Source organism: Lepus europaeus, chromosome 19 (assembly GCF_033115175.1).
Source record: "Lepus europaeus isolate LE1 chromosome 19, mLepTim1.pri, whole genome shotgun sequence".
Classification (NCBI taxonomy): Eukaryota; Metazoa; Chordata; class Mammalia; order Lagomorpha; family Leporidae; genus Lepus; species Lepus europaeus.
In genome coordinates this window covers 70,303,870-70,316,872 of record NC_084845.1, presented here as the reverse complement: position 1 = coordinate 70,316,872, position 13,003 = coordinate 70,303,870, and the positions used below count along the sequence as shown (strand labels likewise).

Below are 13,003 nucleotides of genomic sequence, written 5' to 3'. Positions count from 1 at the left end.
TACGAAGTGGACTCCAGCCATGTCTGTTCTTTTTAAAAGTATTTGTTTGAGAGACAGAGAAAGGGAGACAGAGCATCTATCTGCGGGTCCACTCCCTGACTGCCCGCAGTGCTCAGCGCTGGACTGGAGTCAGAACTCGGTCCAGGGGCCGGCGCTGTTGTGTAGCAGGTAAAGCCACCGCCCGGAGCACCAGCGGCCCATATGGACACCAGTTCAAGTCCCAGCTGCTCCTCTTCCGATCCCACTCTGCTGTGGCCTGGGAAAGCAGTAGAGGATGGCCCAAGTGCCTGGGCCCCTGCACCCGTGTGGGAGACCCGGAGGAGGCTCCTGGCTTCAGATCAGCTCATTTCTGGCCATTGCAGCCCTTTGGGGAGTGAACCTGCAGAGGGAAGACCTCTCTGTCCCTCTTTCTCCAGCTCTGCCTCTCAAAGTCTAAAAGAGGGACGAGAGCGCAGCGCGGCCCCCCTGTGAGTGCAGGAGCACAGTCGCTCGAGCCCTCGCTGCTGTCTCCCTGGGATGCGCGAGCAGGAAGCCGAGGACGGAACTCGAACCCAGGCCCCGTGCGTGGGACACAGGTGCCTTACCCGGCGTCCTGCCTGCTGGGCCAAACCCCGCTCCCCACATCCTTTCACGCGTCTCGTCTCGGGGCTTCGCAGAGGCCTTCACAGTGGTCTCCCCGCAGGAGGAGGTGGCTGGGGTGCAAACTGCCCCCCTCCCCTAGGGTGCCCCCCAGCAGCTGAGGGACGGGGCGGGCACCTTGGACTGCCTGAGCTGTGCGCAATGCTGTGGGCGCTGTGAAGCTCCAGAGCCCCCCATGACAGCCGGACCTGGGGCCGCAGAGACCACCACGTGGGCAGCCCCTAAGACTGGGGGCTCCACTTCGTGTGCTAGGTGCTGCTGTGGAACCCCAGGCGCCGTGCTGTGAGGGGACCCTGGCTGCCCGGGGAGGGGTCCACACAGGAGGTGCCAGCCAGCACCCCGCACAGGGCACCCAAGCCCAGGTCCCCCAGCCCAGCCAAGCTGCCCGGCTGATGCCGGCTGCGGAGACGTGAGCTCTTCTCCGAGACCTGCCCGGGCTGTGGAGCCAGAGGAGGGAGGGAGGAAGCCCACAGAGGCCCGGGGGAGCGGTTTGTCCTCAGGCAGCTGTGTAGTTCACGGCTGGTAGTCACACACACTAGGGCATTCCAGACGTGCTTATAGACCACCGTGTGCCGGCAGACGCCGCCATCCCTGAGCCACCGCGTACCGGCAGACGCCGCCATCCCTGAACCACCGTGTACCGGCAGACGCCGCCATCCCTGAGCCACCGTGTACCGGCAGACGCCGCCATCCATAAACCACCGTGTGCCGGCAGACGCCGCCATCCATAAACCACCGTGTACCGGCAGACACTGCCATCCCCGAGCAACCGTGTACCGGCAGACGCCGCCATCCCTGACCCACCGTGTGCCGGCGGACGCCGCCATCCCTGACCCACCGTGTACCGGCGGACACCACCATCCATAAACCACCGTGTACTGGCGGACGCCGCCATCCATAAACCACCGTGTACCGGCGGACGCCGCCATCCATAAACCACCGTGTACCGGCAGACGCCGCCATCCATAAACCACCGTGTACCGGAAGACGCCGCCATCCATAAACCACCGTGTACCGGAAGACGCCGCCATCCATAAACCACCGTGTACCGGCAGACGCCGCCATCCCTGACCCACCGTGTGCCGGCGGACGCCGCCATCCCTGACCCACCGTGTACCGGCGGACACCACCATCCATAAACCACCGTGTACCGGCAGACGCCGCCATCCATAAACCACCGTGTACCGGCAGACGCCGCCATCCATAAACCACCGTGTACCGGCAGACGCCGCCATCCATAAACCACCGTGTACCGGCGGACGCCGCCATCCCTGACCCACCGTGTACCGGCAGACGCCGCCATCCCTGACCCACCGTGTACCGGCAGACGCCGCCATCCATAAACAACCGTGTACCGGCAGACGCCGCCATCCCTGACCCACCGTGTACCGGCAGACGCCGCCATCCATAAACAACCGTGTACCGGCAGACGCCGCCATCCCTGAGCCACCGTGTACCGGCAGACGCCGCCATCCCTGACCCACCGTGTGCCGGCAGACGCCGCCATCCATAAACAACCGTGTACCGGCAGACACCGCCATCCATAAACCACGCGCGCGCCGAACCCTCCCAACCCTGAATGCCCGCCGTCCCCCTCGAGCAGGGAGCAAAGCCGAGACCGAGCCGATCACAGACCGTGCCACGCCAGCCCCACGTGCCACACATACCGGAGAGAGAGAGAGGCAACGCCAGTGGTGTTGTCAGGAGCAGAAAGCACCCTGGGAGGGGGCGGAGGGGCTGCCGATCCCCACCAGGGCTCAGGGCAAGCAGAGCACAGGTGGACTCACGCCGACGGCCACGGCCCGCGCCTGGAGAGGTCTCGTGGCCACGCCACTAAGCAGCTCCACCTGCGGCCAGCCCGCCCTCCTCGCCCCGGGCTCACCTGGCCCTGCTGCTCCAAACGGCTCCATGTCTGCCTGCCTCTGCCGACCAGGGCGCCGGGCACAGCTTGTCCCCCGCTGCAGGGGCGTCCCAGGTCCACAGGGTCCGAGAGCCCGCCCCCGCGAGCCCCAGCCGCTGTGCGGGGCTCAGCTCAGTCCTGGGCTTTCCCGGGAACCGCCGGGCCACCTTCCCGACAAGCAGCCCCTCCCACAGGGCGGGGCGCCTCCCGTCAATGGAGCCTTTATTGCCGCCGGCCATAAATCATACCGGCGACATGGGAGCTGACACGGGGCCGTGTAATGTGGATGTTTTGCACTTTGGATGGTTCGGAAGCCAGCGGCTCGGTCCCCGAGGTGCTGAGTTGTGAGCGAATGAAGTCTCTCTCTCCTTGGAGGGCGACCGGCTCAGTGAACGCTCAGAGTTCCGCGCGGCGGGCACCGGCACCTCCCCGCTGTCCGGATGGGAAAGGTGTGGCCGGGAGGGGCTTTGCAGCTCCCCGAGGTCTCACAGGGAACCATGGACACAGCCCGGCCTCTGAGACAGCGCCGGACAGCCAGGCTCACAGGGCGGGGGGGGGGGGGGGGGCAGAGGAGCAGCTCTGGCCCCCGCCCACGAGGTCAGGAGGGGAGGTCAGGACCCGGTGGCCGCCGCCAGGGCTCTCGGCCACTGCCACCCCTCCCCCGCCCCCTGCGTTATCTGCTGCTCCTGGGGCCAGCGCAGCTGTTGAAGCAATGTTTACTTTCTTCTCATTTTTCTGAAGTTTATTTTAAATACGCCCCATCATTTGTGCAATTAGGCAAAGACGGAATTCGCTGTGCCCCTTTCTAGGAATCGCCGGCTGCTCCTCAGCAGAGGTCACAGGCCCGAAACCCCACAGTGGGGTGCACTCTGCCCAGCCCTGGGGGGACCCACCGCCCTCGCGGCTGGACGCTCCGCCCCAGCACTCACTGCGCGGCGCCGACAGCAGGTGGCGCTGCCTCCCCGCGGAGGAACAGCCAGGGCCCACTCCCTGGGCAGTGACCGCTGCCCTGCCAGACCCCGGGGCCCTGGGCTGCTCCTCCCTGGGGAGAGGGTCTCCTGACCTTGAGCTCGGCCCAGGAGCAGGCATCACAGTAAAAGGTCCCAGGAACTGGACAGGGACCCGCTGCCCCGGAGCCTCAGCTACCCCTGCCTCCCCCACCGTCTTGCCCCCAGCCCTTCCGGCTCCTTGGAGTTGGTGACCTCACCCAGGATGGCAGACTCGAGAGCACCGGGCCTCGTCTGTCACTCGCTCTGGGGATGCGCCCCCAGGCACACCTGCCCTCTCCTTTCCCAGGGGTCCGCTGAGACCCAGGTGCTGGCCGCGGGGGACCCAGCGCCCGCTCTGAAAGAGGCCTGGAAGCCCCTCCCCGCTGCGCTTGCAAGCAGAGCCCCCCTCTCCCCCATGCCCCCTCCCCCATCCGGCTGCCGTGGGTGTCACCTGCTCTCCTGTTCCAGTGTGACCTGGAGGGAGACGGCAGCAGGTTCCTGGTGTCCATCAAGTGTGGGAGTCCGCAGCAGCTCTTTCTCCGGTCTGGTGGTCCAGGCCAACAATATTTCACACCTGCAAACGTCAGCCATCTCTCTTCTTCCGCCCGTCCCCGAAGCACACAGAGAAACAGTGTGCAAGGCCCGGATCCGTCTCGGCCCTACAAGGAGCCGTTCCCCCCGCAGCCCGGTCCGGCTGGTCACCTGCTCTCGCATGGAGGTGCAGTCCCTGTGGGAGACACCAGGGGGCTCTCTCCTCCACACGCTCGGGGTAGGGCACGGGCCCAGCCCAGCTCTGATGTGGTTTAAGCTTTTTCTGTGCAGCCCCCGGGGTCCTGAGGAACGGGTGTCGGTGGCCCTGAGAGCTGGGCCAGGCTCCCCATCCCGCCCGGGGCCGCTTCCCAGCTCGTTCATAGCGACCGGCCACGTGTGGGTCCCAGCGCACCGCCGCCTCCCCGTGGGGCCGGATCCCAGCTTGCTCAGCCCCCCCCCCCCCCCGCTCCCCCCTCAGGCCGGGGGCTGGCGGGATGTGGCCCGTTGGCCAGCGACACAGCCTTGGGGCTGGAAGCCCTGGGTCTCAGTGCAAGGTCTGCCTCTGACCAGCTCCCCGGAGCCAGGCCAACTCGGGGGGCAGAGGTCAGCCCGAAGCGGGAGCAGCAACCCGACACACCTAGGCAGATGCCCAGGGCCCGGCCCCGCCGGCGCCTGGCCGGCGTCCCGCCTGCCTGGCTCCCGGGCCCCAGCTCTCTCCAGCGCTGTTCTGGGAGCCGGAGCCAGCGCCTGTGGGCGGGCAGGAGGGGGCAGCAGAGGCCAGCCGAGCTGCCTTCGGCAGGGTTTCCCCGGACCTGAGACACAGTAGGACATCGACAGGGACCTTGGCAGTCGTGAGGACCCCCGTGGAAGGGTGCGAGGGCTGTGGGGTTCTGAACGCCATCGCCAGAGACTGACCAGCGGCTCTCGGAGGTCCCCGAATCTGCAGTTCCGGCCGCCGCCACCCCAGCATTTCTGGCCCCGCTCGCAGCCGGCTGGCCTGCGACTCCTCTGGCCACCCGGTCCCCCCAGGCCGCAGGGTGGGCCTAGGAGGTCCCAGCATTGGGTCTGTGTTGGAGCACCAGCGCGCCAGCCCCAAGCTCACTGTGCAAACGCAATCTCTCAAGCCCTGCGGGGTTTTCCTTCTACCCGGAAGGGTGGGAGCGCCCCATGCTCCCAGGGGCACGTGGGGGGCTGCGCTCTTGCCCCCCCACACACACATCCAAGGCGCACCGTGCGGGGTTCCCTTGGCTCGCTAACCGCCCTGGGTGCCTCAGGACAGTGGGCCAGGCCTGGGGGAACCCGGGCAGCCCAGGGGCTCCACCCTGTCACCCAGCAGGAAACGGCGCCGGGAGCCTGGCGTCTCAGCGCTGCGACCCCCTCCCCGCCTGTACCCTGCAGCCCCCGGGGTGAAGAAAACAGTAGGGAGAAGCGCACCTCTGCGGGGCAGGCGCCCTTGCCCCAGAAGCCCACACCCGGGTGCCTTCCGGCTGGGAGCCCGGCACGGGGGCGCGGGGCGGGGGCGCGGCCTGGCCTGCAGTCCCTGCCGCCAGGGGTGTGGGGGGGGGCTGCACAGAGACGCTTCTGGGGGGTCGTGATTGGCGCCCCCCACCTCCCTTCCCGAGACGTCATAGATGCTCAGTGTCTGACTGCTGGCCCCACCGCGCGCCCCGCGGGCTATGCGGGGAGACGCGGGGTCCCCAGGCTGCCCGCCCGGTGCCCGTGGAGCGCGCGGGCACTGTAACTTGGCACCACGCTCACACGCGGCTTTGCGTTTGGAGCTGGTGACTTGCACTTGGGATCCCGCTCCCGCCGCAGCGCGCGTCCCACGGCCTGTGTGCCCGCCGAGGCCTGGGTGGGCCTCGGGGAGAGGAGGCCCACAGGCGCGGCCCGAGGTCCCAGACCTGGCAGCGGCGGCCATCTGCCTGCGGGGCCCGTCCTCCGGGCCTGCCTGCGCTCTCCCTCGCACCGCAGGCGGCGGCTCCCGCCCAGGGGCAGAGGCCCGGCCCCGTCTCCCGGGAACCCGGGGCGGTTTTCCTACAGAAGCCCTGCCGGGTGCCTCCCACCCAGCCGGGCCGGGCTGGGGCGCGCTGAGGAGCCGGTGGAAACGAAGGCGCCGCGCAGAAGGGCCTGGAACCGGGGTGTCCACGCCGAAGCCACGCACCGTCCGGGGAGACGAGGGACTGCAGGAGGGGGCCCGGGAGTGCGCCGGCAGCCGCCAAATTGGGTTTTTCCTAATCGGCCCCTGCTTGGGGCGCACGCAGTGTCCAAAGAAGAGGGGCGCTGGCCTTTCCCCTGTCCTCGCTGGACTGGTTTGCCGAGCTCCGGCGGCGGCCGGCCTGGCTGCCAGAGCGCAGGGGCCCAAGGGGCGCGCGTGCGGCCGGGCGTGAGCCTCAGGCCGCCTGGGCCGGAGGGCTGGAGTCGCGGCCTTTTCCGTCCGGCTTATCTCGGTTTACAGACCGCCGTTGGTTAGGGATGTGAATTGCCCTGGCCCATTTATTGATAATTTGGATGTGCCGAGCTCGGGAGAAATTACCCCCACGTCCCAAATGTCAAATCTGAGAAGCAACAGGAGCCGAGACGCGCGACCCCACGACGCGGAGCCACTGCGGTGGGTCTGAAGGCGCCTGGCCGCTTCCTGCGTGCACTGCCCCGGCAGGAGCTGCCGGATCGGACTCGGCCGAGCCCCGCTGCAAGCGCACCTGGCACCTTGCTTTGCCACCTGCGCCCCGCCCAGGCTCCAACCTTACCGGGTTCATCGGGGAAAATCAAACACAGGACACCAGGCACACACACACGTACACGCACACATACACACACCAAACATGCACTTACACGCATACACACACCAAACACGTCACACACGAGCACACACACGCACACGCACACGCATGCCCACATACCCAGAATACGCACGTGCACACCCACAAACAAGAACCAAACCAAAACCGATTTTCTTTGTGATTTCTAACAGCTGGAATATGATGACAAAAATCTTGCTATCTATCTACATACATGTACAGCACCCGCCGCGGTCTCCAGAGAGTGAACAGAAAACGCCCATTACAGAGAAATACAAAAGAAGCCGTCTCTGCATTCCATTTTCCACAAACTTTTCCAAGCACCCTGGCATCAGCTACAGACACACGGACACGGTGCACACCACACACACACACACACAGCCTGCTCCATCTCCCCCGGGAGAGACTGCTGTTCTGCTGTAAACGTTTGACGATTTCTTTTAAAACGAGAGATGACGCTGAGAGGGCCAGAAGGCTCTTAAAACCAGGAGCCGAGAGGAGCCAGGCTGGCCCGGGGGGAGCGGGAGCCCAGCGATCTACCACACGGTGCATGGTTTTTGTGTTTCCGTATTTGGGGGTTTGGGAGATATTTTGCAACCTTAATGCCAATAAAATACCCATGCACTCTGATTTCTAGCTGATACAATGTTAAAGGCCACGTACAAACGTTATACATTTTTATTTTTGTTCTTTTTTTAGGAAAAAAAATACACAAAAGGCAAAACATCGTCAAATTGTAACTTTATACAGTGCAGAAGGAAATTTAAAATACGTGTGGCAAACGCTGCTCGCCAGAGCCAGGTACTAGAAGGGGGCAGTCCTTCATATTACATATATATATTTATATAAAACATATGGAAATTTGTTTTTACACAGATGGGTCTTTGTTTCAAATTTACAATGGGTCTCTAAAAAAAAATTCCACACGGCAAATATTGCCAACAAAGTTACACCATTAACACTGATCAACGGAGGGGCGACTGTGGGCTGGCGGTGCTGGGCCGAGGACGGAGAATAAATAAGAGGACGCGCCTCGCTGCGGTCCCAAAGTGCCTGCGCCCCCGCGCCGACGCCGGCCGCCCGCAGAGCCGCGCCCGAGGGGAGCCCGGCGGGGGGTGCAGGCCCGGCAGCCGTGCCTCGCGGCTCCCCGCGGCTCCCCGGCCCTTTCCGAAGAGCGACAGCGCACGGCTTCGGACACGCAAGCTGTGGGCCCCGGGGTCCACCTGCGGCGGCCGAGGAGGTTTCCTCCGTGGTGCGCGCCCCGGGGCCGCCTGGCGCGCTCCTAGGCATCCTCTCCAAACGGTTAAAAAATAAAAAGATAAATACGCGGCCCAGGGCGCGAGTTCTTGGAAGCCGCGGGTGTCACTTGTCCGGAGCAGCCGAAGCTGCACGGCGGGCGCTGGGGGCGAGGGGAGCCGGCGCCGAGCCCTTCCCTCCTGCCGTCGGTTATACCTCGAGAGTGGAGCAGTGCCTGGCGCAGCCGCGGGCCGCGGCCTCACATCACGCACGGCTTGATGTCTTGGTAGGTGACTTGCTGGTGGTAGTAGGAGCCCCCGCCCGCCGAGTGCATGGACGAGGACGCCATGGCGTTGAAGGAGAACACGAACTCCTTGCGGTCGCACATGCTGGGCGACTGCGAGTGATACCGCGGGATGCCTGTGGGGCGAGGCGACAGGAGGGAGCGGGGAGCCCGGCGTGAGCCTCGAGGCCGCAGAGGCAGGGGAGAAGCGGGGCCCACGCCGCCGCCGCCGCCGCAGTCAGCCCGGCTCCAGCGCACGCCCGCCCGCCCGCCCGCTCGGCAGTGCCGGCTGCATCCAGACTCCCTGGTTCTGGGCGGCTGGAGGCACCCCAGACCCAGGGGAGCAGGCTTGCTCCTGCAGCTCCCACCACCCAGGCCTCCCCGCTCCGGATCCCGCACCGGCCCCGCTCCCCCTGCGGAAGCCAGCAAGGGCGCCGCAGAATCCAAACTGCAGAGGTTGGGGCGGCCCTGGAGATCGAGAGCTGTGACCTGAGTGGGAGAAGCCCCCCTCCCAGAACCGCCTCGGGCGCAGCTTGGGCCTTCGGAGTTTAAAACAGCCCAAGCCGGCGACCACCGGGCTCCCGCAGGCCACTGACAGCTGACCCCTGAGCGCCCCTGCTGCTCCCTCCGCACCAGGTCTAGAGCCAGGCTTAGGCCGCCGCGGGCTCTGGGGTGGGGAGCTGGGAGCTGGGGGTGGCTGCCACTTTCTCTGAGGGATTGGGGTGGGGGGTGGCCCCGCGACCTGGACACGGGGGACCTGAGAAACCTGAGAGGCTGCAGCAGCCCCGGCACTGGGCCCGGGGACCTGCACTGCCCTGCCTCGGTCATCACAAAATGTCCCCGGACCTCAGCGCCGCCCCACCAGGCCTGCTTCCCCCGGAGGCCGGGGCCGAGCCTCAGAGGTGGCCGGGGAGGCATGGGGCCTAACTCTCCGCTCTGCCCAGGGCCTGGGGCAGAGGCAGCTCTGGGGCAGCCCCTGCGGGCTGGGGGCGGGCAGGGTGGGCCGCCTGGCCAGTGCCAAGACCACCACTTCCACACTGGCGCCCTTCTGAGGTTGACAGGACCCCAAAGGACTTAGGATCCTGAGATCTGAGACTTGGACGAGCACGGGGCCTACCTGGTCTGGCGTGGGAGCTGGATCAGGAAGGAAAACAAATCAGCCCGGAGTGGGGCCCCTCCGAGGGGCAGCGCCAGGGCCCAGAGGCCCCCTGGGAAGCCGCGTGCCGGGGTCCCACTCACCTTGCAGTTCGGCCGGTGCGTTGTGGCTGTTCTGGTGCAGGTACGGCTGGTCCAGGGAGTGCGTGGAGAGGCTGCCGGACAGGGGGTTGGCCGCGGGGTTGCAGGGGGACAAGGGCTGCTGCTTGATGTAAGAGGCGCCGCTGTTGAGCGCCGCGGAGGCCGAGGGCGGCCAGGCCGCCGCGGAGCCCGAGTAGACGGCATGGGGCTCCATGACCCCGCCGGCGGCGGCGGCGGCGGCGGCCGGCAGCAGCGGCGAGGCCGGCACGGAGCCGTCGTGGTGCGGGTACTCGCCGGTCGCCGTGCCGCCGCAGCTGCCCATGTACGAGTGGCCGCCGTTGGCCGGCAAGTGGGGCACCGAGTGGCTGGGCAGGGCCATGCCGTCCACGTTGCCCGGCAAGTGGCCATTCATCACGCCCAGGCCGCCCTCCAGCGCCAGGCTGTTGGGCGCGCAGGAGAGGCCGCCGGCCGAGCCCTGGAAGCCGTAGGTGTCCGGGAGGTGGTTGAAGCCCAGCCCGTTCACCATGCTGTACATGGGCTTGAGCGCCTGGCACTTCCTTCGGAAGCCCCGCGGCCGCCGCCGAAAGGAGCCCTCCTCGAACATGAACTCGCTGGCCGGGTCGATGGTCCAGTAGTGGCCCTTGCCGGGCCGCCCGAGGCCCTTGGGCAGCTTGATGAAGCACTCGTTGAGCGAGAGGTTGTGGCGCACCGAGTTCTTCCAGCCCTGGTAGGCTCCGCGGAAGAAGGGGAAGCGCGCCTGCAGGAACTGGTAGATCTCGCTGAGCGTCAGGCGCTTGGTGGGCGAGCTCTGGATGGCCATGACGATGAGCGCGATGTACGAGTAGGGCGGCTTCTCCGGCCGCCGGATGCCCGCGTTCGTCTTCTTGGCCTTGGACGCGCCGGAGGACGCGGGGTCCATGGCCGCGCCGCCTCCGCCGCCGCCGCCGCCGCCGCCGTGCGGTGGCTGCTGCTTCTCGGGCGCCGAAGACATCGGGTGCCTGCTGCCGCCGCCGCCGCTGCCGCCGCTGCTCTGCGCCGCCGAGGAGCCGGGAGGAGGAGGAGGAGGAGGAAGGGGAGGAGGAGGGGGAGGAGGGGGAGGAGGGCGCGGGGGAGGGGGCTGCGTGCGCGGGGCTGGCTGCACCTCTGCCGTCATCGGCGGCCACTTCTCCCGAGCGAGCCTCGGCGCGCCCTCCCCCGCTCGCCCGCCCTCCCCGAGGAGCCGCGGGATCCGCCGGCGGTTGGCTCGGCGCCCCCCCTCGCTTTCCAACTCCCTCCTCCCCCACCCCTCCCTCCCTCCCTCCCTCCCTCTCTCCCTCCCACAAGGGAAGGAGCGGAGCGGAGGCCGAGGGCGGCCGGGGCGGAGGCCGGAGGAAGTCCCCCCCAGACCTCTCACGGGGGGAGGCACCACCTCCAGGGCCTGCGGCCGTGCGCGCCTACCGGGAGTGGCGCTCGGCTCCGCCACTCGGGCCGAGGCCGCCTTCCCAGCATCTGCGCTCCGCGGCCCCTCGCCGGCCGGCGCAAGACCCTCCAGGAGTTCCCTCCCCGCCCTGCCCCCCGCTGGCCCCCGCGTCGGTGGGCGCTTCAAGGGCCCCCACCCCTGCCGACCCGCGGCCGCGGGCAGAGCCTGCCCCGCCTCCACCAACCTGGCCAGCAAGTGTTAACGCGCCCTCCGCCCGCGGCTCAGCCCCGGTGCGCGCAGGCCCCCAGCCTTGCAGGCCCGCGGGGCGCGCAGGGAGGAAAGCGCCCTCGGCTTGGGGCCTTGCCTGACGCGCACAGCCCTTCGGCAAATCGCCACTGTCAGGGCGGCGGTGGCCGCTGGTCGCGACCACCGCGGGCACGGCCGGCTCCGCTCCGGGTTCCCGCGGCCAGCGGGCGTGAGTTCCCGCGAGGGACCGCCTACCCACTCTCCCCGCCCCGGGCAGGACTGCGCCGCGCCCGGCATCTTTCGGACTCGCCCAGCGGCGCGGCGGGGGGAAAACGAAAGCTCAGGGCGAGTCGCGGTCGCTTTGTCTTCGGCGCCGCGGGCTGGATGGGGGAGACGGGATCGCTGGCCGGGCTGGGGCCAGAACCGCAGACTTCCAGAACAAGCTCGCCGGTGCGCACACCGCGCACCTAAAGCACTGGCACGCACGCGTTGATGCACGCGCACACCCAGCGCCTTATGCCCTCAGGCGTGCAAAACCCCACGGGTGCCTGCGCACTCGGCACCCAACACTGGCTCACGCACACGGGGTCCACGCGCACACGCGCTGCCTCCCCCCAACACACACACACCGAGAATCCTCCTGTTTGGCCCCTCGGCCCCGGAGTTCCCAATTTCCAAGCGCGGGTTCCGATTTCCCGAGAGATGGCAAAGGCCCTGGCAGGAAGTTTACACGGCTGAACGTAAACACCTTCTGGGGGATTCTTTAATAATAATAATAGAGAATTCCGCGTGCGCGGGGGGAGTTGGCCTCGTGCCCCGGTGGGCTCGGCCTGCCGCCGCCGCGGGGGCCTCTGACACTGCGCGCCAGGCCAGGTTCCGGAGAGCAGACGGCGCGGGCGGGGAGCTCGGGCCAGGGCGGCCGTCGCGCGCCTGGCTGCCCGCCCGAGGGGCTCGCACGCACGCCCTCCTTCGCCAGCCTCCTAGCACCGGGGAGCGAGCTAGGGCGGTGGGCGTGGGAGGCAGGCGCTGAGGAGCGCAGGACCGCGCGGGAGCCCCGCGGCGCACCAGGGCGCGCACCGGACCAGGTGAGTGCCCTTGCCGACCGAGGGCTGGACGCGCGGCACAGCGCGGCCCTTCTCTCTCGCTTTTCTTTCTCTTTCTCTTTCCCTCTTTGCAAGGTCCTGGGGCCGAGGAAGGGGCAGGGAGCGAGGAGGGAAGCCGAGCGCCCAGGCGCTCCGTGGGGCCGGGGACGTGCGCGGGGTTGTGAACCCCGCCCGCGGCTCTTTCAAAGCTCACCGGGCCTCTGGGTTGCTCCGGACGCCTTCGGCTTCGGCGGAGAGACGCCTTGTCGCCTCGGAGGGCGCCTGGCGAGTCCCTGCGAGGTGGGGGTGGAGTGGGGGTGGGGTGGAGAGAGCCCTGCCCGCGTGGCCTGCGAGCCTGTGGCTGCCTGCGCTGGCAGAGCCGGGCTTGCGGGAGACGAGAGAGTAGCCTGCGCTCTCGGCGCTTCCGCGGGGGAAGCTGGCGTGGGACGCGGCCGCGGCGCGCGTGGTGTGTGCCTGCCCAGAGAGAGACAAGCCCTGGCAAACCCACTCCCCTTCCCACAGCCCACTTGCTGCCTGCCCGCGGCCTCCGCGTGCCTTCCCCGCGACCCCGGCAGTGCCCGCGCACTGCCATCGCACAGGCCGTGCCACACGTGCGCAAACGAGCGCGCACCCGCGCGGGTCCTTAGCCTCTCGCTCCTCCATC

The 13,003-nt window shown here is 67.8% G+C and overlaps 1 protein-coding gene across 1 annotated transcript; it reads right to left on the bottom strand.

Annotated features, from left to right (window-relative positions):
• Positions 1-8,066: 8,066 nt before the first annotated feature.
• FOXF1 (forkhead box F1) lies at positions 8,067-10,603 on the bottom strand. Its single transcript, XM_062177371.1, has 2 exons — positions 9,616-10,603; positions 8,067-8,513 (listed from the first exon to the last, which is right to left on the bottom strand). Exons 1-2 carry the CDS (start codon positions 10,601-10,603, stop codon positions 8,353-8,355), a joined length of 1,149 nt encoding a protein of 382 aa, XP_062033355.1. The 3' UTR covers positions 8,067-8,352.
• Positions 10,604-13,003: the final 2,400 nt, after the last annotated feature.

Coding starts and splice junctions, on each gene's coding strand:
- FOXF1 (XM_062177371.1), bottom strand. CDS start 10,603: ATGTCTTCGGCGCCCGAGAAGCAGCAGCCACCGCACGGCGGCGGCGGC. Junction 8,514..9,615: donor CGCACCGGCCGAACTGCAAG/GTGAGTGGGACC, acceptor CTCGCCCCACAG/GCATCCCGCGGTATCACTCG.